This window comes from Portunus trituberculatus, chromosome 22 (genome assembly GCF_017591435.1).
Source record: "Portunus trituberculatus isolate SZX2019 chromosome 22, ASM1759143v1, whole genome shotgun sequence".
In the NCBI taxonomy this organism is placed as follows: domain Eukaryota; kingdom Metazoa; phylum Arthropoda; class Malacostraca; order Decapoda; family Portunidae; genus Portunus; species Portunus trituberculatus.
Window position 1 is genome coordinate 5,172,776 of NC_059276.1, and position 27,500 is coordinate 5,200,275.

Here is a 27,500-nt window from a genome sequence, read left to right on the forward strand (position 1 = left end):
CTCGTATTACCTCTCTTCCAATCCCTCTCTTTCTCTCTTTCTATTCCCATTCGCTTTATCACTACTCTTACTTTCTCTCTCCATCTTTTTTTTCTTCCTCACTTGCCATTTTTTCTACTACAGTAATTCTTTCCTCTTCACCTCATCCCTTCCCATCTCCTTGCTGCTTCTTCCTTCTCCATTAAGAACACAACCTATTTTCTTATTTTCAACCTCTCTTTTACTCCTGTTCTTCCTCGCCCTTTGTTTTTCTCTCCTAATCCTCTATTCTTCCTCTTCTCATTCCCTTCTTTCTTTAATAATCTTCTTCATCTCGTCTTTCCCTCCACTTCACTTCTTTTCTTTTTCTTTTCTCCTCTCTTTTCTCTCAATCCTTCTTACTTTTCTCTCCATCTTCCTTCTCCTCCTTGTCTCCTTTTCCTCCTTCTAGCCTTCCTCTACTATTAAAGAACACCCAACTCTCCCTCTTTCTCTCCTCTTCTAGTCGTCGTTGCCCCTTACACTTCACTAATACCTCTCCCTCTCTTTCTCTCCCACAGACACAAATCTGAGGCGGTCACTTCTACACCTGCAGAATTGAAGGCTCAAGATTTCCAGGTGAGTTAACGTGTCCGAGTTTCGTGAGGGTCCAAAGAAGGGAAGGGTGAAAGAAACAAGGTGAAGGGAGGAAAGACGAGGGTGAGGAGGAAGGAAGGTTGATGAGGGAGGGGTGGAGAAGAGGAAGAAAAGAGAAAGGAGGGGATAGATAGGAAAGAAGGGATAAAACACAAAAAGGCTATAAAAGGACAGAAAGGGCAGAGAGAGAGAGAGAGAGAGAGAGAGAGAGAGAGATGAGGGAGGGATGGAGAAGAGGAAGAAAAGAGAAAGGAGTGAACAGATAGAGAAGGGAAAATAGAGGAAAAAAGCACAAATAGGCGAAAAAAGACATGGAAACGGTAGAGAGAGAGAGAGAGAGAGAGAGAGAGAGAGAGAGAGAGAGAGAGAGAGAGAGAGAGAGAGAGAGAGAGAGAGAGACCAAATGTGTATCTTTTCTTAGCGTTTTTAGCATTCCTTTCCCAACATTTCTCATTTTCTGTGTGTATGATTTGGTCCATTCCGTAACTTTAGTCGTGGTCGCGTGCGTGAAATTCGCTTCATCTCTGGAATATAAAATTGTGGCGTTTGAACGGAGCCAGTTTTGCGTGGACTGAAAGAGAGAGATTGACATAACAAGCCCCAGTGCGTGCGTGTGTATGTCTGTCTGTGTGTGTGTGTGTAGGGTTGTCTATGTGCCTGTCTGTCTGTCTACCAAAAAAATCACAAAATAGTGGTTTAAATATAAGTTTCGTGGGATTAAAAAGATATAGAGAAATATTTGAGTCTGTTTTGTCTGTTGGTGTGTGTGTGTGTGTGTGTGTGTGTGTGTGTGTGTGTGTGTGTGTGTGTGTAGGGTTGTCTATGTGTCCTGTCTGTCTATCGAAAAAAGTAATAAGAGGTTGATTAAAAGAGATGACGAAATATTTGACTCAGTTTCTTCTTTGATGTGTGTGTGTGTTTGTCGGGCTGTCTTCGTGTCTGTCTGTCTGTCTGTCTGTCTGTCTTCCAAATATCACATAATAAGAGTTTGAAGAATAAGTTTCGTGGCGTAAAAAGATATGACGATTTTTTTTTTCTGTGTTAATTTCAAGGTTGTGTTTTTAATTAAATTTTTTACGAGTTAATGAAAGGATCGTTGCAGAAAGAGGCGTAAAGAAGGTAATGCCAGAAAATTAATGTTGATTTTATGCATTTTTCTAAACTTTCTGTTGACTTAGATGCACCTTTAATGTCCCTCCTCCTCCTTCTTCTCCTCCTCCTCCTCCTCCTCCTCCTCCTCCTCCTCCTCCTCCTTCTTCTTCTTCTTCTTCTTCTTCTTCTTCTTCTTCTTCTTCTTCTTCTTCTTCTTCTTCTTCTTCTTCTTCTTCTTCTTCTTCTTCTTCTTCTTCTTCTTCTTCTTCTTCTTCTTCTTCTTCTTCTTCTTCTTCTTCTTCTTCTTCTTCTTCTTCTTCTTCTTCTTCTTCTTCTTCTTCTTCTTCTTCTTCTTCTTCTTCTTCTTCTTCTTCTTCTTCTTCTTCTTCTTCTTCTTCTTCTTCCCTCCTTTTCCTCAACCACCACCTCTTCTCGTTTATCTTCGTCCTTGTCCTATTTTCCATCCTCTTCTTTGTCCTTGCTCTCCTCCTCCTCCTCCTCCTCCTCCTCCTCCTCCTCCTCCTCCTCCTCTGTGGAATCTAACACTTCCTGACTTTCGCCATTTCGTAGCGTGCAAAATAAAATCGTTTGTCGTTTTCTATCGTTCCAGGTAATGACTATTTTGTCTCCTCCTCCTCCTCCTCCTCTTCCTCTTCCTCTTTGCTTTTCTTTCTCTCCCTCCTCCTCCTCCTCCTCCTCCTCCTCCTCTTTCCATTCCTACTCCAGTATCTAATTCTCTTCCTCTTCGTCTTTTTTTTCGTGTTCTTGTCTCCTCCTCCTCCTCCTCCTCCTCCTCCTCCTCCTCCTCCTCCTCCTCCTCCTCCTCCTCCTCCTCCTCGTCTCGCATCACGCATCCTCTGTCATCCATATTTCTTTTCCCTTCCCTTGAGATGTCCTCCCCTTTCCTCCTTCACCTTTTCTCTTTCCCTTCCTTCTTACTCCTTTCCAAACATCCATTATTCCATTCCTTTATGCCTTGTTTCTTTGTTCCTTCATTTGTTCTTGTCTATTTCCCTTTTCCCTTTCCTTTGGTTCTTCGTTTTCTTTGTTTTTCATCTCTGTTTCTTATTTTGTTTTCTATTTTAATTTCTTTCCTTTTATTTTGCATTTTTTATATTCGTCTTCTTTCATCGAGTTTGTCTTCTTCCTTGTTTCTTCTTTATTTCTACTCTATTTTTGTTGTTTTATCTTCCTTCCTTCCTTCCTTCCTTTATTCATCCAGTCTATAAATTATTTTCTCTTCTCTTCATTCCTTCCTTCTTTCTTCACCTATTTTTCTTCTTATTCCTTTTATTCCTTTCTTCCGTTAAATATTTCTTTCTTTCTCCATCTCTTTCTTTCCTTCCTTCAATTAATTCGTTCCTTCTTTATCTTCGTATATTTCTTTCCTTCCTTCAGACTTCTATTACCCTTCCTTCCTTTACTCATCCTGCTCTCCCTCCTCTCTCTCTCTCCCTTCCTTCTATTTTTGTTTATATTCTTTTCGTATATTATTTCCTTCTTTCCTTCATTCTCCATCAGTTACCTCTCCTCTATTCCTCTCATCCTCCTTCATTCCCTCTTCTCCCTTCCTGCCTTCCATCCTTTACCAACACTCTCCTTCCTTCCTTCCCTTCACTTACCCTCTCGTTACCACTCTCCTTTACCTGTCTATCTGGGATCAATAATTACCACTGAACACCTGTGGCAGTATCTATCTAATACCTGCAAGTTACCTGTCAGATGAATGCTTGCTGAGTAAATAGTTTGTGAATAAGAGCACTCACTATGAAGATAAAGTGGATAGCAAATTGTAAGTAAATAGTGAATGAATAAAGAAAAGGAGGAAGTGTGCGTCAGAGAGAGAGAGAGAGAGAGAGAGAGAGAGAGAGAGAGAGAGAGAGAGAGAGAGAGAGAGGTGGGGGAAGGTTTTGCGTCATCGTTTGCTCTCTCTCTCTCTCTCTCTTTTCCTCTTTCTCATTCAGTCTCGTTTCGGCCACTTCTCATCTCTTCACACCCTCTCCTCCTCCTCCTCCTCCTCCTCCCCCTCCACTTAGCCTTCCTCCACATTCCAGATTCTTTCACTGCACCCTCTTCCTCTTCCTCTTCTTCCTCCATCCATTCCTCTTTCCGTTGTTATCTTTCGCATCCTCGTCCTCCTCTTCCTCTTCCTTAGCCCTTATTTTCCTTTCAATGCATTACCACCTGCCACTCCCTCTCTCCCACGCTCTCGTCCCGCCCTCTTTCAGGTACGAGGAGCCCCAGCGATGCATGATTCCCCATTCCCTTCTCATCACACACTGAAATTCCAGTCCACGACGCACTGGGGAGAGAAATATAGGCCCGATCTTAATCTTGATCTTTGCTTCCCGTGGTTGTTTTGAAAGATTGAGAGAGAGAGAGAGAGAGAGAGTGAGAGTGAGAGTACATTTTCTATCTACTTGTCCACGTGTCTGTATATTTGTCTACTTTTTGTTTGTTTGTGTTTTTGTTCATCTGTCCATCTATTGATCTGATTGTCTACCTGTCTGATTGTCTGCCTGTCTGTCTTTCCATTTATCTTTCTATCTATCTATGTCTTTATTTTTCTATCTATCTATCCATCTGTACATTTTTGTCTGTCTTTCCATCCATCTTTCCATCTGTCTGTCTATCCGTTCATAGCTACATATCTATCAATTCATCCACACACACACACACACACACACACACACACACACACACACACACACACACACACACACACACACACACACACACACACACACACACACACGTCAGTCTTCTCTCTCCCTCTCTCCATTCAATGCATCTGCCATCCTCGCAATCCTTCCCATTCATCAAGGGAGTGCCAAGCGTGACGTCCCTCCACGCTCACCTAATCTCTCGCCGCCCTTCCCAGGTGTGCATCACGATCATAGAGGCGCGGCAGCTGGCTGGGCTCAACATGGATCCTGTGGTGTGCGTGCAGATCGGAGAGCAGAGGAAGTATACGTCGGTTAAGGAATCTACTAACTGCCCCTACTACAATGAGGTAAGCTTGTTGAGAGACGGATGATTGATAAAGAGAAATTTGTAGAGAGGGAAAGAGAAGGAATAGACTAAATAGATGGTTAGATAGAGAAGGTGCACGTCTATTAAGAGTGTACTAACTGTCCTTACTACAATGGATGGGGACAGATGAGTAATGAGACTGTAGATGAGTGATAAAGGGAAGGTTGTAGAGAGGAAGGGAGAAGGATAGACTAAATAGATGGTTAGATAGACGAAGTGCACGTCTAGCAAGAGTCCGCCAATTGTCCCTATTAGAATGAATGGCGGAGAGGGACAGATGAGAGATGAAGAGGAGGCTGTAGAGGGAGACAGAAGGAACAAGTGGTATTGATAGATAGAGGAAGTACACAACAGAATGAATAAATGAGATTGATAGGGGAAGTACATATCTATTAAAGAGTCCACCAACTGTTCTTACTACACAGAGATAAGCTGATGGGAAGACACTGAATGGTAGAGGTAAAGAGAAAAAGAAGAGAGAAGGAATAAATTAGATAGATAGGTAGATAGAGGAAGTACTCGTCTATTTAGGAAACCATGAAATGTCCGTACTATGATTAGGTAAGCTAGTGGATGGAGACAGGTGAGTAATAAATGGAAGGTTTTATAGAGAGGAAGAGAGAAGGAGTAAATAAAACAGATGGATAGATAGATGAAGTACAAGAGTGGCTACTACAATAAGGATGCAGATGGAGTGGGACAGACGAGTAATGAAGGAAAAGTTGTAATAGAGAGGAATTGAGAAAGAGTAAATGAAATAGATGGATAGAGAGAGGAAGTTCAGCAATGGCTACTAAAATAAGGACAGACGACTAATTAAGAGAAAGTTGTTATAGAGATGAAGAGAGTAAAAAAGTAAATGAAATAGATGGATAGAGAGAAGTACAACAAAGGTTACTACAATAAGGTTGGCTGTTGGAGTGGGACAGGTGAGTTAAAGGGAAGGTACTGAAGTGTAGAGACTAATAAATAGTTAACATGCTTTAGAGACCGCTGGAAAATAAAGAAAAAATCATGCTATGTAAAAGAAACGAGAAAAAGTGAATCGAGGGGTATAGAAGACGTTTGTGAGTTATATAGATGGAAAGAAAAGAAGTTAGTGAAGTTAGAAAGTTAATGAGATAATAAACTGCAGAGAGAGAGAGAGAGAGAGAGAGCTGTACAGAGAAGAATAGGAGAAATTAATCTATTATGGAAGAGACAAAAGAAATGAATTAATGAAGAAGCTATTGAGTTGGAGAGAGAGAGAGAGAGAGAGAGAGAGAGAGAGAGAGAGAGAGAGAGAGAGAGAGAGAGAGAGAGAGAGAGAGAGAGCAACCTTCATGCCACTTAACATTGATTTTTTAGAACTGGGAATATACGTATAATCATACATACATACATACATACATAGAGATAGACAGAGAGATAGAGTGACTGACTGACTGAGGGGAGAGAGAGAAGAGAGTTAACAGTCGGGAGTGAATGACAAGGAGAAAGAAAGAAGGAAGGAAGGAAGGAAAGAAAGAGAAAGAGAGAAAGAAGTTGGAGAAATGATTGGCGGAGTAAAAGCAGTCACTCGAGAAATTATGCCAGAGAGAGAGAGAGAGAGAGAGAGAGAGAGAGAGAGAGAGAGAGAGAGAGAGAGAGAGAGAGAGAGAGAGAGAGAGAGAGAGAGAGGCGACTGGAAAATAGAAAATGCATGTAAAGGAAGATATGTGAAGATGTGGAGAAGAGAATGAGGAAAATGAGGAAGGTGTAGAAAGGTAATGAAGGATTAATGAGGAGGAGGAGGAGGAGGAGGAGGAGAGAGGAAGAAGAAGGAAGATAGAAAAATTGTTTAGAACTCGAGAGGAAAAGGATGAGAGGAAGAGGATGAGAAGGAGAAGGAAACTGAAGAAAGAAAAATGAAGGAGGAAGAGGAAGAGATGCTAAAACTGAAGAGGAGGAGGAGGAGGAAGAGGAAGAGAGGAAGGAAGGAAGGAAGGAAGGGAAACATGTAAAAATCAACGGTCTTCAGAGAGAGAGAGAGAGAGAGAGAGAGAGAGAGAGAGAGAGAGAGAGAGTCAGGTTTCCAATTGTGAGCTGCTTACGTCACCAGCTCTTCACAACACTCACCTTTACCTGCGACACAATGGCTGAGATCACATGATAGGGGGTTTGCTGCACCTGAGACTCTCCAGACACTGACAGACCTAAAAGTGAAAAATACAGAATGAATAGTTTGAAATATTGAGTACGATTTATCAGAATGCGAGTGAATGGAATATTGCAAGAGGTAGTTACTTGAGGTTTTTATTTATACCATGTGGGCTTTTCACGGGAATTTATGGGCTAAAAGGGGTACTTTTTGTGGTACCTCCTATCTCAAAGCCCATCCGCTAGGAAATCGTTGCTCCGAGTGAGGAAGCCCAACCTACACTCGGACCGTGGACAGGATTCGAGTTTGAGATGCGTAAGTTAAAGAAAATGGGTATGTTGGTGTGTCTTGGGTGTTTTGTGATGCATGTGAGGTTATATAAGGAAAGTGATCGATGGGGGAGCGTGTTTCGTGAAAATGTTTAAGTACAAAGGTTAAAAAATATATATTAACGTACGTGGAACAAGTGAACGGAAAGGTACAAAAAGAATTAATAATAGTTTGATGTAGTACATTAAACACAAGATAAAAATGTGTCCCAGCATTGAAGGGGTTAAGAACTGGAAGGAAAGACGAAAAGGATAGTTTGAAGTATTTTGTATGTATTGAAATATATATTGAATTATAAAAATGAAAATGATACGTTGAAACTAGTTTTTTGAAGGAATGTATAGAATGGAGAGATTTAAAAATTATTGACGGACGAGTAAGAAGTGGAAAGAAAAAAAAAAAAGGATAGTTTGAAGTGTTTTGTATGTATTGAAATATTTGTTAAAATATGAAAGTGAAAAGGATATGTCGAATTTTCCTATTGAAATAATATATAGAATGGAGAGATATAAAAAAAATATTAACGGACGAATAAGAAAAGGAAGAAAAGACGAAAAGGAGAGTTTGAAGAATTGTGTGTGTACTGAAATGTATGTTAAATTATACAAGTGAAAATGATAAGTTGAATATAGTTTTTTGAGAGAATGTATAGAATGGAGAGATATAAAGAAATATTGACGGAGGAATCAGAAATGGAAAAAAAACGAAAAGGATAGTTTGAAGAATTCTCGTATATATTGAAATGTATGCAAGTGAAATTATACATAGGAGGATAAAAATCGAGTTTCCTGTTTTGTAAGAAAGCATAAAAGAAGAATTACTAGTTTGAAATATTTTGCATGAATGTATAATTTATTAGTGGATGCGAGTGAAATAATGGCAGGAAAGTGATAGCTCGAGTGTTGTGTTTTGCAATTATGCTTAAAATGGAGAGAGGTATAGGAGTAATTATGAGTTTGAAGTATTTAGTAATGTATAATGTATTCGAATGCATACAAATTAAGTTATTCAATGGCAAAACTGTAGCTGTGTTGTATAAGGATGTATAAATGACTAACATGTATGCAGCTGTTGTATTAAAGGGAAGACTGGCAAGGACTTCTGGAGTGAACGAACGGGATGAATAAATGAATGAGTGAATGAATATGACACGCGAAATGTTACACTATAAAGGCATTGATGGTGAGTGAAGGATGCTATGAATGAAGAATGAATACGTGAACGATGGTGCGTGAAAGTCAAAGAAAGAAGTGAAGAATTAAGACCTTTATTATTCTCCACTCATAAAAGAAAGAAAGGAGGACCTAAAAAAAGAGAGAAAAAAGGAAGCATTGTCAGACTTCGATAATGTCTAACGCTCATTTCACTTTCAAATTCAAAATAGATGAAACAAATGAATAAAAGAAAAGAATAAAATATACATTCATATTCTTGATTTTGATAATAGAAGCAAAAAAAGTTGAGTCGAATATTTGAAGACACCATGAAGATAAAAATAAAAGACGATAAACCAATAAATAAATAGATAAAATAAAATAATAAAAAATCCGGTTATTTCTTCGTCGTATTACAAGGATGAAATTTGAGTGTAATATTTGAGCAGTGACCGTGAAGAAGACCAAGGCAACCAGACCAGCAGGTGCGCCAGGCAGTGAAAGATGCAGGAGAGAATACACGATGAATTAGTCACGATGTTTGTATACCACTGCGAGGAAGAGAGTTGATTTATGAAGGAAGACTCAATTAAAAACAAATAAAGAAATATATGCGGATGGAATTAGAAGCAATACGTGTTTCTAATGTAAGAGGGAAAACTGGATAACGATTAAAAGCCCCACTAAGTTGCCAGTCCCCTTGCAGGTTCGAGAGTTAATCATTAAGGGATAAATGTCTTGAATCCTCCCTTTAAAATGAAATCAAGTCATAGGAAGTTGGAAATACAGGAGAAGATAGGGAGTTCGAGAGTTTACCAGAGAAAAATAAATGTACGTGTAAAATGTGAAGTATATATGTGAAGTATAAGATTACAAGCAACGTGTTGGTAGTAAATATTATTCAGCGTAATTAAACTGAAAGGAAAACAAGTCGAGGAAAAAGAGTTGGGTGCTGTTTCGGTATTTCATCTACACCGGTATTTTTGCCCACATGGTGATCATCTGTTTTGGTATATATATTTTTTTATTTATACCATGTGGACTTTTCACGGGAATTTATGGGCTAAAGGGGATACTTTTTGTGGTACCTCCTATCTCAAAACCCACCCGCTAGGAAACCATTGCCCCGAGTGAGAAAGCCCAACCTACACTCGGATCGTGGACAGGATTCGAACCCGTGCGCTTGGAGACCCCTCGGACCCCAAACCCCAAAGCACGCATGATTATCTACCTTACTAAACACAATCACCAAAAGTTGATTTATGAAGTAAGACTCAATCAAAAGAAAGAAAGAAAAAAAAAAGAAATATGGGTAGAGCCAGAAGCAGCGCGTGGTTAAGAGTTTGTGTAGTTATAAAAGAAAAAGATTATAAGCAAAATTTTGGTAGTAAGAAATATTCAGTGTACTTAAACTGGAAGGAAAATATGTCTAGGAAAATTATGTAGGAAAGTAAAGCGAGAGTCAACACGTGGAAAGGAAAGATAGATTGGAAAGGAAATATGAGCATAACACGTGACTAGTGAAAAGAAAAAAATAGAGGAAGAAATAGAGAGAGAAAAAATAATAAATATAAAACTAATATTAGAAGCAACTCATAAGGGAAAAAAATATAGGAAACTGAAATAAAAAGCACGTGATTAGGAAAGTGAATAAATATAGGAAGGGAAATGATATATGGGAAAAATAAGATTATATAACATTAAGTAAATCATTTTTTTCCCAATGGAGTCTCCAGGAATATAATCTCCATAAAATTTGCATCTCGTTATTCCTGAGCTGTAATTTAAAAGGCGAAATTAATAGGGGAAAAAATTGTGTACCGTTGAATGAAGATGAAAAATTTGTGTACCGTTTAATGAAGAAAAAACACTGTGTACCGTCAAATGAAGATGAAAAAAAATGTGTACCGTCAAATGAAGATGAAAAAAAAAAAAACGTATTATTTTGTTTGGTTTTATGATTGATTTGCTTCAGTCTGTGTGTGTGTGTGTGTGTGTGTGTGTGTGTGTGTGTGTGTGTGTGTGTGTGTTTGGTCCGCTGCTAGGAAATATATGAAGAAAACATGTCAATATCAATCAGAGAGAGAGAGAGAGAGAGAGAGAGAGAGAGAGAGAGAGAGAGAGAGAGAGAGAGAGGATTACACAGGTGGCACTGAGACGCACCTAACTCTATCTCATTAATAGGAGCACACCTGCGAGGCATTAAAAAGACGAGATTAATTACTCATAACACCTCATTTACCTGTGTGCTTATTCAGGTGAAGCGATTAATTATGGAGCTTATGATTTTTAGTGTTAAGTGTGTGTGTGTGTGTGTGTGTGTGTGTGTGTGTGTGTTTGTGTTTGTGTGTGTGTGTGTGTGTGTAATGGAAGTATTATTATTAGTAGTAGGGGGTTAGAAGTATTATTAATAGTCATCGTAGTAGTAGTAGTAGTAGTAGTAGTAGTAGTAGTAACAGTAAATCAATAATGGTTATAATGATATTGTTGCTACTACTACTACTACTACTACTACTACTACTACTACTACTACTACTACTAATGACAATAATAGTAGTAATAATGATAATAACAGTAATAATAATAATGATAATAATAATGTCTACTACTACAACTACTACTACTACTATTAAGTTTATTACTACTACTACTACTACTACTACTTCCACTACTGTTCCTACTCCTACTCCTACTACTACTACTACTACTACTACTACTACTACTTCTACACCACCACCACCACCACATCTACTAATCATTCTTCCTCTTTATCATCACCATCTTCTCTATTAGTAACATACCTCTACTGTTCTAACCCCTTCTTATATTACACCGTCCCAACACCAGTCCAGCTTACGTGTGTCGATGAATCACCAATGTCTTTCTTTCTCCTTTCAGTATTTTGTATTCGACTTCCACATGGCTCCTGCAATGCTGTTTGACAAGATCATCACCCTGACGGTACGTGTCTTGGGGAGGGAAGGAAGGAGGGAAGGGTGAGGAGGCTGGAAGGGAGAAAAAAATGGATAATTGGTTAAGGGAAAGATGATGACGGGAATGGTAAGTGAGTGAGAGAGAGGGGAAGTATTAGCAGTAGGAAAGATAAATGAAAGAAAAGGGAGAGGAAAAGGTTATTGTTTAAGATGATAGTGAATGAATGAGTGAGGAAAAGGAAAAAGATAAGAATAAGAGGAAGAGAAATAAGAAAACGAAGAGAAAACGGAGAGAAAGACGGTTAAAGGAGGGAAAAAACAGGAACTTATTTAAATAAAGAAAAGGATAAATGAACAGGTGATGAGTGAGGAAGAAGTAAGAATAGGAATAAGAGAAAATAAAGTGAGAGAAAGAAAATGAAAAGAGAGGATATAGATGGAAAAGTTTGATTGAAAAGGGAAGAGAGAGAAAACAATGGAAGGAGAGGAAAAATAGGAATAAGAGAAAGAGAACTGAGATAGAAAGAAGAGAAGGAAGAGAGGGAAGGAGGCTGAGAGGAAGGGATAATTGGTTAAGAAAAACAAGAGTATGGAGTAAGTGAATGAAGGAGGGGAGGATGAAGAGGGGAGAGATAACTGGGAGAAAAGAAGAGAGAAGGGGAGGGAGAATGATGGGGTAGATGAGAGATACGTAACTGAAATAACATGAAAGGAGAAGAGAAGGAAAATAAAAGGAAGAATAACTAAAGGAGAGATGAATTAGCTGAAAGAAAAAGGAAGAGAAGAAGAAATGTGAAATAGATAGAAAAGAGAAAGAAAGAAAATAGATAACCAAAAAGAAAAGGGGGAAATAGTAAGAGAGAAAAAGACAATAGAAATAAATGAAAGGGAAGAAAGAAAAGAATAAGAAATAATGAGAGAAAGATTAGCATGGAAAGAGGAAAGAGGACAAGGAAGAAGAGAGAAGAGAGAGAGACAATGAAAACTTGTGAAAGAGAGACAAGAGAGAGCCATTAAAGGACAAACATGAAGGAGAGAGAGAGAGAGAGAGAGAGAGAGAGAGAGAGAGAGAGAGAGAGAGAGAGAGGAGAGGAGGAAAAAATTAAGGTAAACAGGGAAATTAGCAAGGAAGAGAGGAAGTTGAGACAGGAAGGAAGGAAGGGTAGAGAAGGAAATGAGAGAGAGAGAGAGAGAGAGAGAGAGAGAGAGAGAGAGAGAGAGAGAGAGAGAGAGAGAGAGACGCACCTGAGTTGAAGATGGCGCAGGTAAAGTATTGAAAGGATAGTCTGTGTTGCAAATCTTTCCACTTACACACACACACACACACACACACACACACACACACACACACACACACACACACACACACACACACACACACACGTTCAATAACCTCCCCTTGCTTTTTTTTTATCTTCTAGTTGGATTACGAAATTCTTGTAACATTATTAACATTTCTGTGTCCTATTATTATTATTATTATTATTATTATTATTATTATTATTATTATTATTATTATTATTATATTGTTATTAGATGGACCCCCGTTCTCTCTCTCTCTCTCTCTCTCTCTCTCTCTCTCTCTCTCTCTCTCTCTCTCTCTCTCTCTCTCTCTCTCTCTCTCTCTCTCTCTCTCTCTCTCTCTCTCTCTCTCTCTCTCTCTCTGCCACGCCTCCTTCCGAAGCTAAATATCCTCAGACCCTCCTCTTTAAAGTATTCCTCCTCCTCCTCCTCCTCCTCCTCCTCCTCCTCCTCCTCCTCCTCCTCCTCCTCCTCTCCCCAGAAACATGTACGCCTTGACAAAAATACAATACACTTCCGGTTTTATCTATCTCTCTCTCTCTCTCTCTCTCTCTCTCTCTCTCTCTCTCTCTCTCTCTCTCTGATATGAAATATGTAGTAATACAATAAAAACTTTTAAACAAAGGTTGGACAATCACCTCCCAGCAACCACTCAAATAACGTACTTCACATTATTTATTTCTTAGTTACTATATTAGAGAGCGTTTTTCTTTCAACTTTTCGTATGACTTCTTTGACTTTTTCTCTCCCTGTACTCTTTTCCTTCCTTGAGCCCTGGTGTCCTTCAGCCTCTAACTCGCAGAAGCAGCAGTAGTAGAATAGGCACACAGGCAGCCTTGTTAGGTCCAGTAGTGCTGTTGCTGTCTGTTCTTTCCTTTGTATTCTTCCTCCTCCTCCTCGTCCTCCTCCTCCTCCTCCTCCTCCTCCTCCTCCTCCTCCTCCTCCTCCTCCTCCTCCTTTTCTTCCTCTTTCTTCTGTAATGGATTTTGTTAGTGTTGATTTTTTTTTGTTCCCAGTAATGTACGTTGTCTAGACTCTCTCTCTCTCTCTCTCTCTCTCTCTCTCTCTCTCTCTCTCTCTCTCTCTCTCTCTCTCTCTCTCTCTCTCTGTTCCTTCATCTTATACACCACACACAAATTTTCCTTCATTTTTTTCCTCCACACAGACAGTGGGTAAAAGTTTCTCTCCACACGTGAACTGGAGGGAAAATTTAGCCTCCACACGTGTGCTGACTGTGTAGTGGAGGCATTTTTTCCTCTTTCCCTCCACACGTGTCGCGGAGGAAAAAATTGTCTGTCACTGGAGGGAAGATATATTTATTTCCTCCGCAGCCAGACTGGAAGTTAATATTTTCCTCCACTATGTTGTCTTGTGGGTGGAGGTCATTTTTTTCCTTCACAACTGTTTGGGAGGTCATTTTTCCTCCCTCTGTTTCTTGGAGGTAAAATTTTTCCCTCCATCTGTGTCTTGGGGGTAAATGTTCTCTCCATCTGCGTGTTGGAGGTAAATTTTTCTCTTCCCTTATCTGCATTTTGGAGGTATTTTTTCTCCATATGTTGGAGGTAAACATTTCTCTTATCTTTATTTTGAAGATAGAATTTTTTCTCTCCATTTACGCATTAGATTTAAAAGTTTCTCTCCAATAGTATGTTATAAGTCAAATGTTTCCTCCACGGGTAATCTGGAGGTAAAGACAGGTGTGTGGGAGAGAAAATCATTCCTCCACATGTGCGTTGGAGGTAAAGTCTTTGGAGCTACAGAGGTAGGTGTGTTGGAGGGAATTTGACAGGTGTGCTGGCTATAAGAGGTTGATGTGTTAGGTGCAGTGAAGACAAAATCACTGTATTGTGGGTAGAAATGATGTGTTGCAGGTGTAAAGAAGGAAGTGAACTGGTGTGTGAAAGATGTGTAGGATTCCGCCTAGTCGCAGGTGTGTGAGTTTGGAGGTAAATTCACGTAAACCCTTCAGTACTGGGACGCATTTTTACCTTGAGTTTTTGTGGAGGTCAGAAGATTAGTTGCCACAGTCTTTACTATTTTAATCCCTCATATAAATTTCTGAAGCTGTATAGAATCATCATATAGTAAGAAGGATGAATATGGAAATGCGTCATGGTACTGAAGGGGTTAAGACAAAGGGAATAGATAAAAAAAAAAAAAAAATAGACCTACTTGTGTTTGGGACGTGCGTTTTATATGAAGTGTGTGAGGTGTGTGTGTGGTGTGGGAAGGTTGACCCCCAGGTGTTGTGTGCTTCAGGTGCTTCACTCCAAGACCTTCTTCTATAAGGGCGAGGTGATTGGGACCTTCAAGATGGACGTGGCCACTCTCTTCCGCGCCCCTGGTATTCCATTTTCTCTCGTGCACTTCCTCCCTCGTCTCATTTTCTGTCACTCAAGTTTTCTTTCACAGGATTGTTCACATGAGCTCTTTTTTCTCTGGTGTTCGCTTTTTATATTTTCCGTCTTTTTAATGAGGTGTGATATAATCCTTGTAATTCTTTTTCTTCTTTTATCTATTTGGTCAATGTGCAGCTTTCCATAACCATCGATACAGGAAAATAGAATATATGTACATGCTCATTGGGTATCTAAACTTCTCTTTCTCAATACAAGTTTTGTTGTAATATCGTTTTGGTGGAGTGGATGGTTAACCCTTCAATACTGGGGCACATTTTAACCATCAGTTTTTGGTGTGCTTAGACGATTTTATTGACATTACAAAGGGTTAGTGGAGGTCAGAAGGTCAATGGCAACAGTCTTCACTATTTTGGTCCCTACATAAGTTTCTGAAGTTACATAGAATTACTAAATAGTAGACAGAATAAATATGAAAACTCGTCATGGTACTAAAGGTGTTAATGGTTATCGTTCAACTGGCACCCTATTCTGAAGTGTCCATCAATCACAGAGTCCCAGGCGTCCTCGTGCGCCAGTCATATTGGAGATTTGTAACCGTACTTGTATAGGAAGGTTACGTAATACCAAATGCCATAATAAGCCTGTACATTGTTTTTTTTCTATTGCATCTTTAGTTATAGGAAAACTGAAAAATGACCATTTTCTTCTAAGGGGGAGCTAACACAAACTTACCTTCCAGAGAGTGCACCACGTTTTCCATTCACACAGCCATCACGGAGTGGGGAATGGACACTGCACGGGCACTGAATGACGTCACTAACACTAACACTAACCTTGTATAATGTTACGTCACGCACTGTTGCCACGCTTCTGACACTATCCCCTCTCCCCTTCCCTCACCCCGGCACGGACACAGGTCTTGCAGAGTCGCAACATCCTCAGATCCAATAAGGTTCTCGGGAGCTTCAAGTTGGATGTGGCTACTGTCTGGTCCCAGCCTGGTAAGTCATGCTCCCCCAGGGCCCCACACTCACTCGCCTGTCACCCTCATCCTTCTCCCGGGCCCACTGTCATCCCTCATCCTTCCTCAGGGGCCTTTGTCACGTGTCACTCTCCGGTCATGCCTCTTCCAGGAATGCACGCGTTGCTTTGCCTTCATGCTCTCTGCAGGGCCTCCTCGTTATGGCGGTCTCTTGTGCATCTTTTTATTACTTGTACGGAGAAATAGAGGCAGTAAAAGAGGAATGAGAAGAGGAAGAAAGGCAAGGAGGAGGAGGAGGAGGAAAGAAAGTTTATGTAATTAACTCGTTCTTTATCTTTTTATAATGTGTATGAACTTAGAACAGTTAGTACATTACGGATATTATTATTATTATTATTATTATTATTATTATTATTATTATTATTATTATTATTATTACTACTACTACTACTACTACTACTACTACTACTACTACTACTACTACTACTACTACTACTACTACTACTACTACTACTACTACTACTACTACTACTACTACTACTACTACTACTACTACTACTACTACTACTACTACTTCTAAGTAAGTGGGTCAGGCCATGTCAGCAAAACTCAGCCACTTTTCACAGTGTTTGGTTTCGTGATTACGTGTGGCAGTTTTTATTTCATGACGTCTTTCTGTCCCTTTTCCTGTGTGTGTGTGTGTGTGTGTGTGTGTGTGTGTGTGTGTGTGTGTGTGTGTGTGTGTGTGTGTGTGTGTGTGTAATTCATCTCGGTTGCCTCCTGGTCACCCAGCCAGTCTTCCCCACTACGGAGCGAGCTCAGAGCTCATAGACCGATCTTCAGGTAGGACTGAGACCACAACACACTCCATACACCGGGAAAGCGAGGCCACAACCCCTCGAGTTACATCCCGTACCTATTTACTGTTAGGTGAACACACCCCACACATTAAGAGGCTTGCCCATTTGCCTCGCCGCTTTCCGGGACTCGAATTCGGGCCTCTCGATTGTGAGTCGAGCGTGCTAACCACTACACTACGCGGTGTGGGCGGTGTGTGTTTCATTGTTTGATCTGCTGCAATCTCTGTGTGTGTGTGTGTGTGTGTGTGTGTGTGTGTGTGTGTGTGTGTGTGTGTGTGTGTGTGTGTGTGTGTGTGTGTGTGTGTGTGTGTGTGTGTGTGTGTGTGTGTGTGTGTGTGTGTGTGTGTGTGTGTGTGTGTGTGTGTGTGTGTGTGTGTGTGTGAGAGAGCTTTTCTTTGTCTCATCTTTTCTTGTTTACGTCTCTCTCTCTCTCTCTCTCTCTCTCTCTCTCTCTCTCTCTCTCTCTCTCTCTCTCTCTCTCTCTCTCTCTCTCTTGTATTAACGCTATTACAGTTATTATTAATAATTGTTATTATTATTATTATTATTATTATTATTATTATTATTATTGTTGTTGTTGTTGTTGTTGTTGTTATCATCATCACTATTATCATCATTATTGTTGTTGTTGTTATTATAATCACTATTATCATCATTATTGTTGTTGTTGTTGTTTTAGATATTTTACGCAACTGCATTTTAATATTCTTATGCATCCCTCTCTTCCCTCCCTCCTTCCCGCCCTCCTTTCCTACCCTCCTTTCCTTCCCTCGTCCTTCTTTTTCTTCGTGTCGCCTGTTTCTCTTCGTCTTTCTCTCCCTTCCTTTCCACATTTATCTCCTCCCCTCGTTCGTTTCCTTCTGTTCATTTTGTACTGCTTCTTCTTTCTCCTCCTCTATAACTCTTCCTCTTCCTCCTACATCTACTATATCTATTCCCTTCTTCCTTATTGCATCTCATCTCCACCTTCTACATGTTATTTTTCACTCCTTTCCCTCCTTCACCTCTTTTAAATCCATCTTCCGCTTCCTGTTTCCTCTATCACTTTCTAAAATCCATCTATAACTCTCCCTCATTCCTCACCACTTGCCACGACCACTACCACTACCAGAGCACCAGTTTTACCACAAGTGGGCGCTACTGACGGACCCTGATGATGTGACAGGAGGGCCGAAGGGGTACCTCAAGTGTGACATCTGCGTGGTGGGCAAGGGAGACGCTATCAAGCCTCCCCTCAGGAACGAGAAGGACGAGGACGACATTGAGGGGTGAGAGAGAGAGAGAGAGAGAGAGAGAGAGAGAGAGAGAGAGAGAGAGCAGAGAGAGAGGCAGAGAGAGTTGGTTTGTGAATTAAATTTAGAGGTGAAACAAACACGGAGAAAGGTCGAGGGTGTGCCGAGAGAGAGAGAGAGAGAGAGAGAGAGAGAGAGAGAGAGAGAGAGAGAGAGAGAGAGAGAGAGAGGAACAAAAGCTGGCGCAAGAGTAAAACGAAAGATCATTTTAATCATTCTTTTATTACAGGCTTTTTATTGCATACAGACGCTGGCCCAGGTCGCGTTGCATTCCTGTAGGGTATTACCTTCCTTCTATTATGTTTTTTATGGCCGTCTAACACTTCAGGATAAAATTATTACCCTTATTTGTCATCATAAACTCTCAAGTGCCTAGAGGAAGGGACGCTCTGGGCTAAAGGAAATATTTTGTACTTATAAAATTGTATGAAAGGAACGCGTGCATCCGACTTGCTGAGAACGTGACAGTACAGTGGTGTTTATAGACTCGCTGTGCCTCGGGACGCCGCCACCAGCTACCCGCCGAGCCTCAAGGTGATCATCAGGACAAATTCACCTTATTTTCTTTATTTTTTTCTTTGTAATTGGCTAAGAACATGTGTGAGTTTCAGCAACGAAGGAAAAAAGTTCGTGCCTTATTGTCGATCAGTAGAAAGAAAGAAGACATGACGTTATTTAGGGGAAAATATTGTAATGACGCAAACACAGGTGTCCCACAATCTCTTAGCCTCTTGAGTACTGGGACGCATTTTTACCTTGAGTTTGAGTGTGATTAGAAACATTATATTGACATTAGGAAGGGTCTATGGAGGTCAGAAGATTGATGGCCAGAGTCTTCACTATTATAATCGGCCACATTAGTTTCTGAAACTGTATAAAATCACCAAATAGTAGCCAGAATGAATATGGAAACGTGTCATGGTACTGAAATGGCTAACAGCTTGTGGTGCATCTGTTGCTGAATAGGTAACGCGCTGGGCTCTCATGTTCCAGCTCTGGGTTCGCATCCCTCCACAATTTCTTTCTTCGGAACCATAAACATACCGTAGCCTCAAGAACGTGACCGGAAAGGAACGCGTGTTTCAGTGTATGTTACCTTTCCAAATGAACACCGTATTGATCAATGTACGTCAACTTTCTACCGAAGCACAGAATTGGTTTAGCTTTCAGATGAGTAATGTTCAATATATCAGTACTTGTTGCCGTTCTTCCGAAACACAGACATATTTGACTCTCTAGTTCAGTATTGTTGAGTTTGTCGATACACTGAGAGAGTTGCTGTGCCGCCGTGGCTCGAGGCAGTACAGGCGGGGACGTCTTGGTTTGAGGTTATTCATAGTTCATGAAATAAATTATTACTTACACTTTTCTTGAGGTAGTAAGTGCGCGTGTGGCTTTGTGGGTGTGAAAGTAATACGGATCATGTGATGCGAAGAGGACGTCACTATATGAAATAAAATTAAAAGATAAAACGTTTCATGTTTCTATTTTTCGTTTTACATTTTTATGCTCTTTTAATCTGCGTCCATGAATGATTTTTATATTCCATTAGAGATCAAGTGACAGAAAAATACGGCAACAATGATCAACTTTTCATGTAAAATATTGGTCTCTTTTTAATATAAGAAGAATCTTTTAATATGTTTTTTTTTTTTTTTTTCAGGAATGTCCGTAATTTAACGTGTAATGTTTTTCTGTATTTCTCAAAGCGCGGAAAGGAACATCTGTTGACTTAAGACGCAGTGATCAGAAGTAAACATTTTTCTTTCCTTTTTATCAACAATGGTGAGTGTGGCTTCCTTTGAACATGTTTTTCTATGCATATTTTTCGAGACGCACAACAGAATGTGAGTCACGTAAAGAAGCAGTGAGTGGACGCAGCACAAGGAAACGGTGTGAATTTCCTTCAGCAGTACAAGTGTAGCTTCTCGGAAACTCCCTTTATTTATATTCGATTTTGGATCTTTATTATTTTTCTCTTATCGGATTTATTCATTATTTCATTCTCTTATTAATATTTTTTTCTATTCACTCATTTATCTTTACTTTTGTACTTAATTTAGTAGTTTCATTTTACTATATGTGTTTGATTCTTTCTTTCTTTTTACTGTATTTTACTTCATTTTACTTATATTTACTGATTTTTTGTTTTGTCGGTGTGTGAAGGTCACGTGATCGCCGGTAGCCACACTTCCCGCGCGAGGATCAGGTACAAATGCGCGGCTAAAAATAACTCGGGGAAGCGCCATAAATTCGGCAGCGCCACAATATTCACAATGCATCGTGAATTTCATCGCGCACGCAAAGTAAATGCCAGAATTCCCCGAAACAGAGAGTAACATTAAAGTTCAGAATAATAAACGAATCAATCTCTTATGCTTTCCCTGAGATTTCTCCGTAAATTTAGTCAAAAGGTGCAGATTCCTTAGTTTTCAATTAGACTTTCATACATTTCTTTTTCAGTTGAGTATCGTATATGCGAAATAAATAATGGTGTACCGCTTTCAAACGGCTGTAGAACGCATACTGATAATGATAGTAGCAGAACAGGAATGATGATAATAATAGCGATAGTGACGCGTGTTAGCAATAAAAGATGATATTATTGTATGTTTCAGAGGAATAATGATAACAATGATAACGGTACAGTGGTGAATCCCTGTTATTGTTCTGTTATTTCCTGAAGGTTGTTTGAAGGATGATTTGTTTGAAAACTAAATCATCTTTTCACCGTTAAGAAGGAAAGCATGATGGATGAAAAAAAACCTGTTGCGAATCCTTGACAGATGAGTTTCACAGGTTAAGTGGAGACATTACTTATCATCCACCCAGCAATACCAGAATGAAAAGCACCATAGATAGATCTGATTGAGGATTTAACACGACTTGTACTGAGGAGAGAAGGGCTTAAGTGGAGACATTAGTTATCATCCACCCACCAATACCTACCCAGAATGAAAAGCACGATAAATAGATCTGATTGAGGGTTAAACACTGCTTGATTTGTACTGAGGAGAGATGGTGTGAGAGGCGAGCAGGATAAGGGGAGCTGCATGAACCCACCAGGCCTACACGTGGCAGTCCTGATATAAAACACAGTTATATCCGTGTAGTAGCATTCACGTCCATCAGTTTTATCTCATTTTTCCACTCTCCCTGTTGACTCGACGCTGACATCCTGGTTAGTGTGGTGGAGGTGTAAAGCGTTGGTGTTTGCACGGAGAGTCACGCGCGGGACTGTTCAGCAGGACAGGTAGCGGCACCTGGCTGCAAACAAAGGATGCCACTCACACCGCAGGCGTTTCTTTCTCAGGAAATATGATATTCCAAATTTATTTGTTTGAGAAGAGAAACGTTTAGAACCGAGAAACTATTGAAATAATAATAGTAATAATGATAATTGTGCTGGTGGTTACGGAAAGCCCTCAGTGATAGTACAGAAACGTATTGAAGGGACAAGCTCATACTGTGTGGCGTGGAGGCAGCAGCGTGGCAGTGTGCCCTGCGTGGTGGCTGCTCGCCCTCTGACCCTATACCTGGCGGCAACCCGGGCGTGGCCCGCTCAAACAAAGGCGCGGAGGAATACACACGCAGTACAAGGGAAGCAAGCAGAGCGTAGGAGAGGGCTGGCGCATAATAATGATTGTAATAATAATAAGAATAATAATAATGAGATTATCATGCTATACATTTCTGTAAGTTAACTTCATTGAGTTTAGCCTTCATCTGATAGTAAGGTTACGCTTCAATACTGGGAGATATTTTTACCTTCAGATTTGTTTACAATTAGACTATTTTATTGCCATTATGAAGGGTCTATTGAGGTCAGAAGATTAATGGCCAGAATCCTCACTATTTTAATCCTACACATGAGTTTCTGAAGGTGTATAAAATCACCAAATAGTAATCAGAATAAATATAGAAACTCGTCATGGTTCTGAAGGTGTTAAGGATGGTTACGTTACACTCTTGCTTCAAATCCCGTGTGTGTCACTTGCTACCTGTCACTTGCTCACTCAGTATATGACGTGAATCCATTAATGCACCGGTAATTATTGCATCTTATGTGTACCGTTGTATTCCATGTTACAATTCACACAGTTTATTTGTCTTTGTGAAGGGTTACTGTAATAATAGTTAAAGTGAAGGACCTCCTTACCTGGTGGAGGACATCCGGACAGGTGTGTGTGTGTGTTAGGGCGCCTGGTAATTAATGAGTCCAGGTGTCTGCTGTTCACTGGTTGCTTGGTTATTCTCATTTGGTCTGTACATAACTTGCTTCATTATTTGCTTTATTATCTGTTCAACTTGTCTAATTATAAGAATGTAAGTGTGTGTGTGTGTGTGTGTGTGTGTGTGTGTGTGTGTGTGTGTGTGTGTGTGTGTGTGTGTGTGACGATATACAAACTACAGTCACATTACTATTTTTCATTCCTTGTCCCCCGCCCCCCTCCGTCCCCCGCAGCGCCGATCCGGAGGGGTAAGGGCAGCCAGGAGCACCCCCCCTCCTGCCCCCCCCTTTCACGAGTCGGGGGGAGGGGAGGGGGGCGTGGAGTGCATGGAAGAAGCAGTGTATAAAGTGCATGATTGCTTGTCTGTCTTTACACGACTTACCCGGTTTTCTTCCTTGTCTTCCTCTTCCTCTTGTTTCTTCCCTGTTTGTTGTCCATGCGTCACGTGCTTTCTCTCTCTCTCTCTCTCTCTCTCTCTCTCTCTCTCTCTCTCTCTCTCTCTCTCTCTCTCTCTCTTTTTCTTTTTTTTGTTTCTTCTTCGTTTTCCCCTTCTGTTTATTTAACATTTCGCTTCTTTCTTTCTATTCGTTCTCTCTCTCTCTCTCTCTCTCTCTCTCTCTCTCTCTCTCTCTCTCTCTCTCTCTCTCTCTCTCTCTCTCTCTCTCTCTCTCTCTCTCTCTCTCTCTCTCTCTCTCTCCGTACCTTGATTTTCTCCTCCTCCTCCTCCTCCTCCTCCTTATGTTCGTGCCTCTCTCCCTCTCCATCTTTCTTCATTCTCTTCTCTGCATCATTTTATTTTTCTCTCTCTCCCACAATATTCTTCTTTCATTTCTCTCTCATCCAACCTCTCGTGTTCCTGGCCATCTCCTCCTCCTTCTCCTCCTTCTGCGCCTCCTCCTCCTCCTCCTCCTCCTCCTCCTCCTCCTCCTCCTCCTCCTCCTCCTCCTCCTCCTCCTGTACCTTATTTTCATCCATTTACTCTCCCACAATTCCTAACCAACTTTCTCTCTCTCTCTCTCTCTCTCTCTCTCTCTCTCTCTCTCTCTCTCTCTCTCTCTCTCTCTCTCTCTCTCTCTCTCGCTCTCGTACTCGTTCTCGCCTATGCAGAAGCACCACACACCACTTCTCTGTACATACAACGCTATATTATCTTCCCTCTGGCATCCCAACAAACTCTCGAGAAAAGCGACGCGTTCTCGTACGTGGCAGAAAAATCGAGCGAAAATCTGAACGTGTAGAGTGAAGGAAAAGGGTGAAATTTGCCACTGAAGGATGAATTATACGTGTAAAGATTGAGGAGCGGTGAGAAAGGGTAAAATATCGTTGGAGTAAGGATTGTACATGTGAAAAATGGTAAATGGGGAGAAATGTATGTTTGCGATAGAAAATTTACGTGGGAAAGTAAGGATATGCAGAAAGCGAGTAGAAAAAAATGAGTTTGATATGTCGTTGGAAGAAAGTAAATAAATGAATATGTGTTAATGAATGTTGAAAAAAATTAAGTTTGCGTAATAAAGTGCATGTAAATAAATTGGAAATGCAGAATGTAAATACGAAAGAGAGTTTGATATCAGTGACTAAAACGAAATGAGTATACGGATTATTTGATGATGAATGATAAATGTGAAAGCGTTTATATAAAAATGGAGCATAAAAAGTCATCGAAAGAAACTTAGATATAATGAACTGAAGTAAAAAGAAAATAGATAAATAAAACTGCAGGCAATTTACATAAAAGCAGAAAATAACGACATATGTAACGAATAAATGTGGAAAAAGTTTTACAGTAGACAAGTGAAATAATAAATGTACATATTAGTGAATCAACACACAAACACAAAAGGTAATCATGAAAACTTGCACTGAGGGAAAATAAGACTGCATATTGGGAGTAAATAGAGTAAATTAGAATACAAGGAATACAAGTAATAAAAATGTGAAGATTGTTGATGGGGGTGTGAAGAGGATGAGAAGGTAGAAAGATTGCACTGAGGAGGATACGAGGAATGAAGGAAGAGAAGGAAAGGAGGCAGACACGTTCAGAAAAGCCTCATTACGTACAGACAGCGGCCACGAGTGGAGATTTGAGCTGAGGAGAAGAAAAGTGTTGAGTTTGTCGTGCTGTTTCTGAGTATTATTATCATTGTACAGGGAACCAAAAATATAACTCATTTTGAACGTTCATTGTGAGAAAATAAGATAAAACTGTAAAAAGACATACTGCGATTAAAAGGTATGTAATGCAGTGATTTTTAGCGTGTTTTGTAAATGACATCGTGAAGGCCGTGGGCGTCACTAGCGGTGCAAAGTTCAAGGCGATTTCTGAAGGCTTGCTTCTCACTTTAGTCGTCTCCTGAGAATATCCGCAATTTCTTTGCGAACTGTATCCTTGAGCGCTTCTAGCCCTTGATGTCGATTAATGTAAGCTTTTGAAATGTTGATAATCTCACAAGAAGAAATCGCATGAAGCTGGACATGGCGAACGCGCTGGCCACCCTACATCGCCTTGACAGGAAAGCAGCTTCTCTGGGAACAAATCCCTCAAAACTTGCATGGATCTGTGCGCTGCATGGACTGTGGAGTCTTGCCGACTGACACCCGCAAAGCTTGGGCTGTATTGCCAGCATATTGCGTGCCTGTTATCGTACTTTTCCGTCTCGTGAGAAGCGTTTAAAGTGTTGTAGTGACGTTTGGATCAATTAGAAGTATTTAGCACTCAAATTTGAGCACGCGAGGAAAGAAGAGCAAAAATGGAAATGAATCTGATTATTAAAGGAGAAAGATTGACACAAGTGATACGACAACATAAGTTAGAAATCAAATGAAGGAATTAAATACAAACACCACTAAATATAAAATAATTTGAAAATGTAAAGTAAAAAAAAGCAGTATTATGTATTTTCACTAGTTCACTCAGCACTGTAGACACTGAACTCAGCACACTAGAAGTACGTCCAGCACTCCTCAGCACACTGGTCACCCTGCAGTGTCTCTTGGGTCTGCAGTGACAAGCATCAGCACTGTTATCACTCGGGGTTGCCAGGTTGTGTTTTCTTGTTCAGTTTTCATTGGCTCTTAGAGTACTGTAGTAGAGAGACAGATTAGTAGAGTGTTCTGATTTATACTAGTACATTTCATTTATCTTCTTCTTCCTCTTATTCTTGTTTTTGTTTTTGTTCTTGTTCTTCTTTTCGTCTTTTTCCTTATCTTTTTTCCAGTCCGTCTTCTTTCTTCTTCTTCTTCTTCTTCTTCTTCTTCTGCTGGTGGTGGTGGTGGTGGTGGTGGTGGTGGCGGTGCTGCTGCTGCTGCTGCTGCAGTACTCCTACACGTGCTCTGTGTCTACGAGGTAGTGTGGCCAGCCACATATGGTAACACTGCCCAATCTGGGATCCTAATTGGCTGGAAGCTGTGCTCTATTTCATTGTTACCAGCACCACTACTTTTTTTTTTTTTTTTTTTTTGTCGTGTGCCGTTTTGATAGTTTAGATTAGTCACTACACAATCGTCATAAGCAATAGGGAATTTTTTGTATGCCTACCAATAATAAGATTTCCGCACACAAAGGTAGGAATCAATTAAGCATCACAACACAGTCTGCGCCTCGATGCTCAGCTGGACGAATATCTGCCTCCCTCAGAACCGTCCCTTCATCACAATGTTTAATTTAATACTCAGACATGTGGCACGATGTGAGGATGCAGACATGTGTTGTAATATAAATGTGTGTTGTACTAATGTTTCATGTATCTCTGTTTCCTGTATTATAAAGAGTGTACCCAATAGTTGACTGAATCTCCAACAAAATCCTTAAATTATTGCTTTCTAATTGTTGGTAGATATGCAAATAAGTTTATATTCTTTTGACGATTGTTTTTATCCAAACTCTTAATTAGTGTGACAGCTGATGATTAAGAGATTATTGGTTTACATCAAAATTAAATTAAAAAGTTTCCAGTCAATGCCAATGTTGTGATTCATGCCTCGCCACTGATCGCCAAGGGAGTTTTTACTACTACTACTACTACTACTACTACTACTACTACTACTACTACTACTACTACTACTATTACTACTGTTACATCCTAGGACTTCAATTTCTAAGCTAGGAAAGTTAGATTTTTTTATGATAGATATAGAAAATTATCTACCAAAAAATTTACTGCTTTGGTTTTCTTTTTCATTTTTCGGTAGGAAGGATCCGAGGCTGTTCCTTTTTGTTCTTTAGGTTCTTTTGTTGTCAGGGAAAGAGTGTCCATAGATAGTGTGCGTAGTGTTCCAGCCTGCATCTGACGTCTCTCTCTCTCTCTCTCTCTCTCTCTCTCTCTCTCTCTCTCTCTCTCTCTCTCTCTCTCTCTCTCTCTCTCTCTCTCTTTCGACGCACGCCCTTTCAGTCGTTTACTCTCGCTTTCATTTCTTTCTCTCTCTCTCTCTCTCTCTCTCTCTCTCTCTCTCTCTCTCTCTCTCTCTCTCTCTCTCTCTCTCTCTCTCTCTCCATACCTCCCCTCTCACCCGCCGCTCTCTCCATGGTTCTCCTTCACTTTCATTTGCTCGGTGGCATCACACTCTCCCTCCACTCAGTCACTCACACCACAACACGTGACCAAATGTATTTTTCCTTTCCTTTCTCTCTCTCTCTCTCTCTCTCTCTCTCTCTCTCTCTCTCTCTCTCTCTCTCTCGTTTACTTATTTTTTCAGCCATTTTTTTCTTTCTTTTTTTTTTAACGAGTGATTATTGATTTAATTTATTCATTTATTAATTCATGTTCGTGTATTTTGGGAATTTTGAACACGACAATATTTTCCCTAAAAGAATGACCATAATAAAGACATTTTTTTTATTAATTTTCCCTCATTCCTTGCTTTACTCTTTATTTGCCTGGCTTTCAATATTTTTAAAAGGCATTTTTTTCCGGATTTCCATTTTGTGCTTTTGCGAAGAAAACGTGCATTTCTTTTCAGCCAGTTTTCGTTTTCTCTTCCCCCTTTCCTTCCATTCCTGTCATGTTCCTTCTCTCTTACATTACCTTTCTATCCCTTCATTTTTCTTTCCCCTTTCTTTTTTTTCTCTCCATCTATTCATTTTCCTTCCCTCTTTCTTCATGTTTCCTCTTCTTTCCTCTTTCCTTTCCTCCAGTTTATTTTACTTTCCATGTCTTCTTTTTTTATATCCTTCCTCTCTCTTTCCTTTCCTTATTT

The 27,500-nt window shown here is 40.1% G+C and overlaps 1 protein-coding gene across 1 annotated transcript in view; it reads left to right on the forward strand.

The window, feature by feature from the left end:
- Window positions 1–27,500, forward strand: part of LOC123507304 (otoferlin-like) — a 162,523-nt gene that overhangs the window by 99,149 nt on the left and 35,874 nt on the right. The window contains 6 exon segments of the mRNA XM_045260056.1: window positions 540–597; window positions 4,589–4,720; window positions 11,242–11,304; window positions 14,838–14,922; window positions 17,892–18,048; window positions 22,538–22,552. Of these exon segments, the coding sequence (XP_045115991.1) occupies window positions 540–597; window positions 4,589–4,720; window positions 11,242–11,304; window positions 14,838–14,922; window positions 17,892–18,048; window positions 22,538–22,552 (510 nt within the window).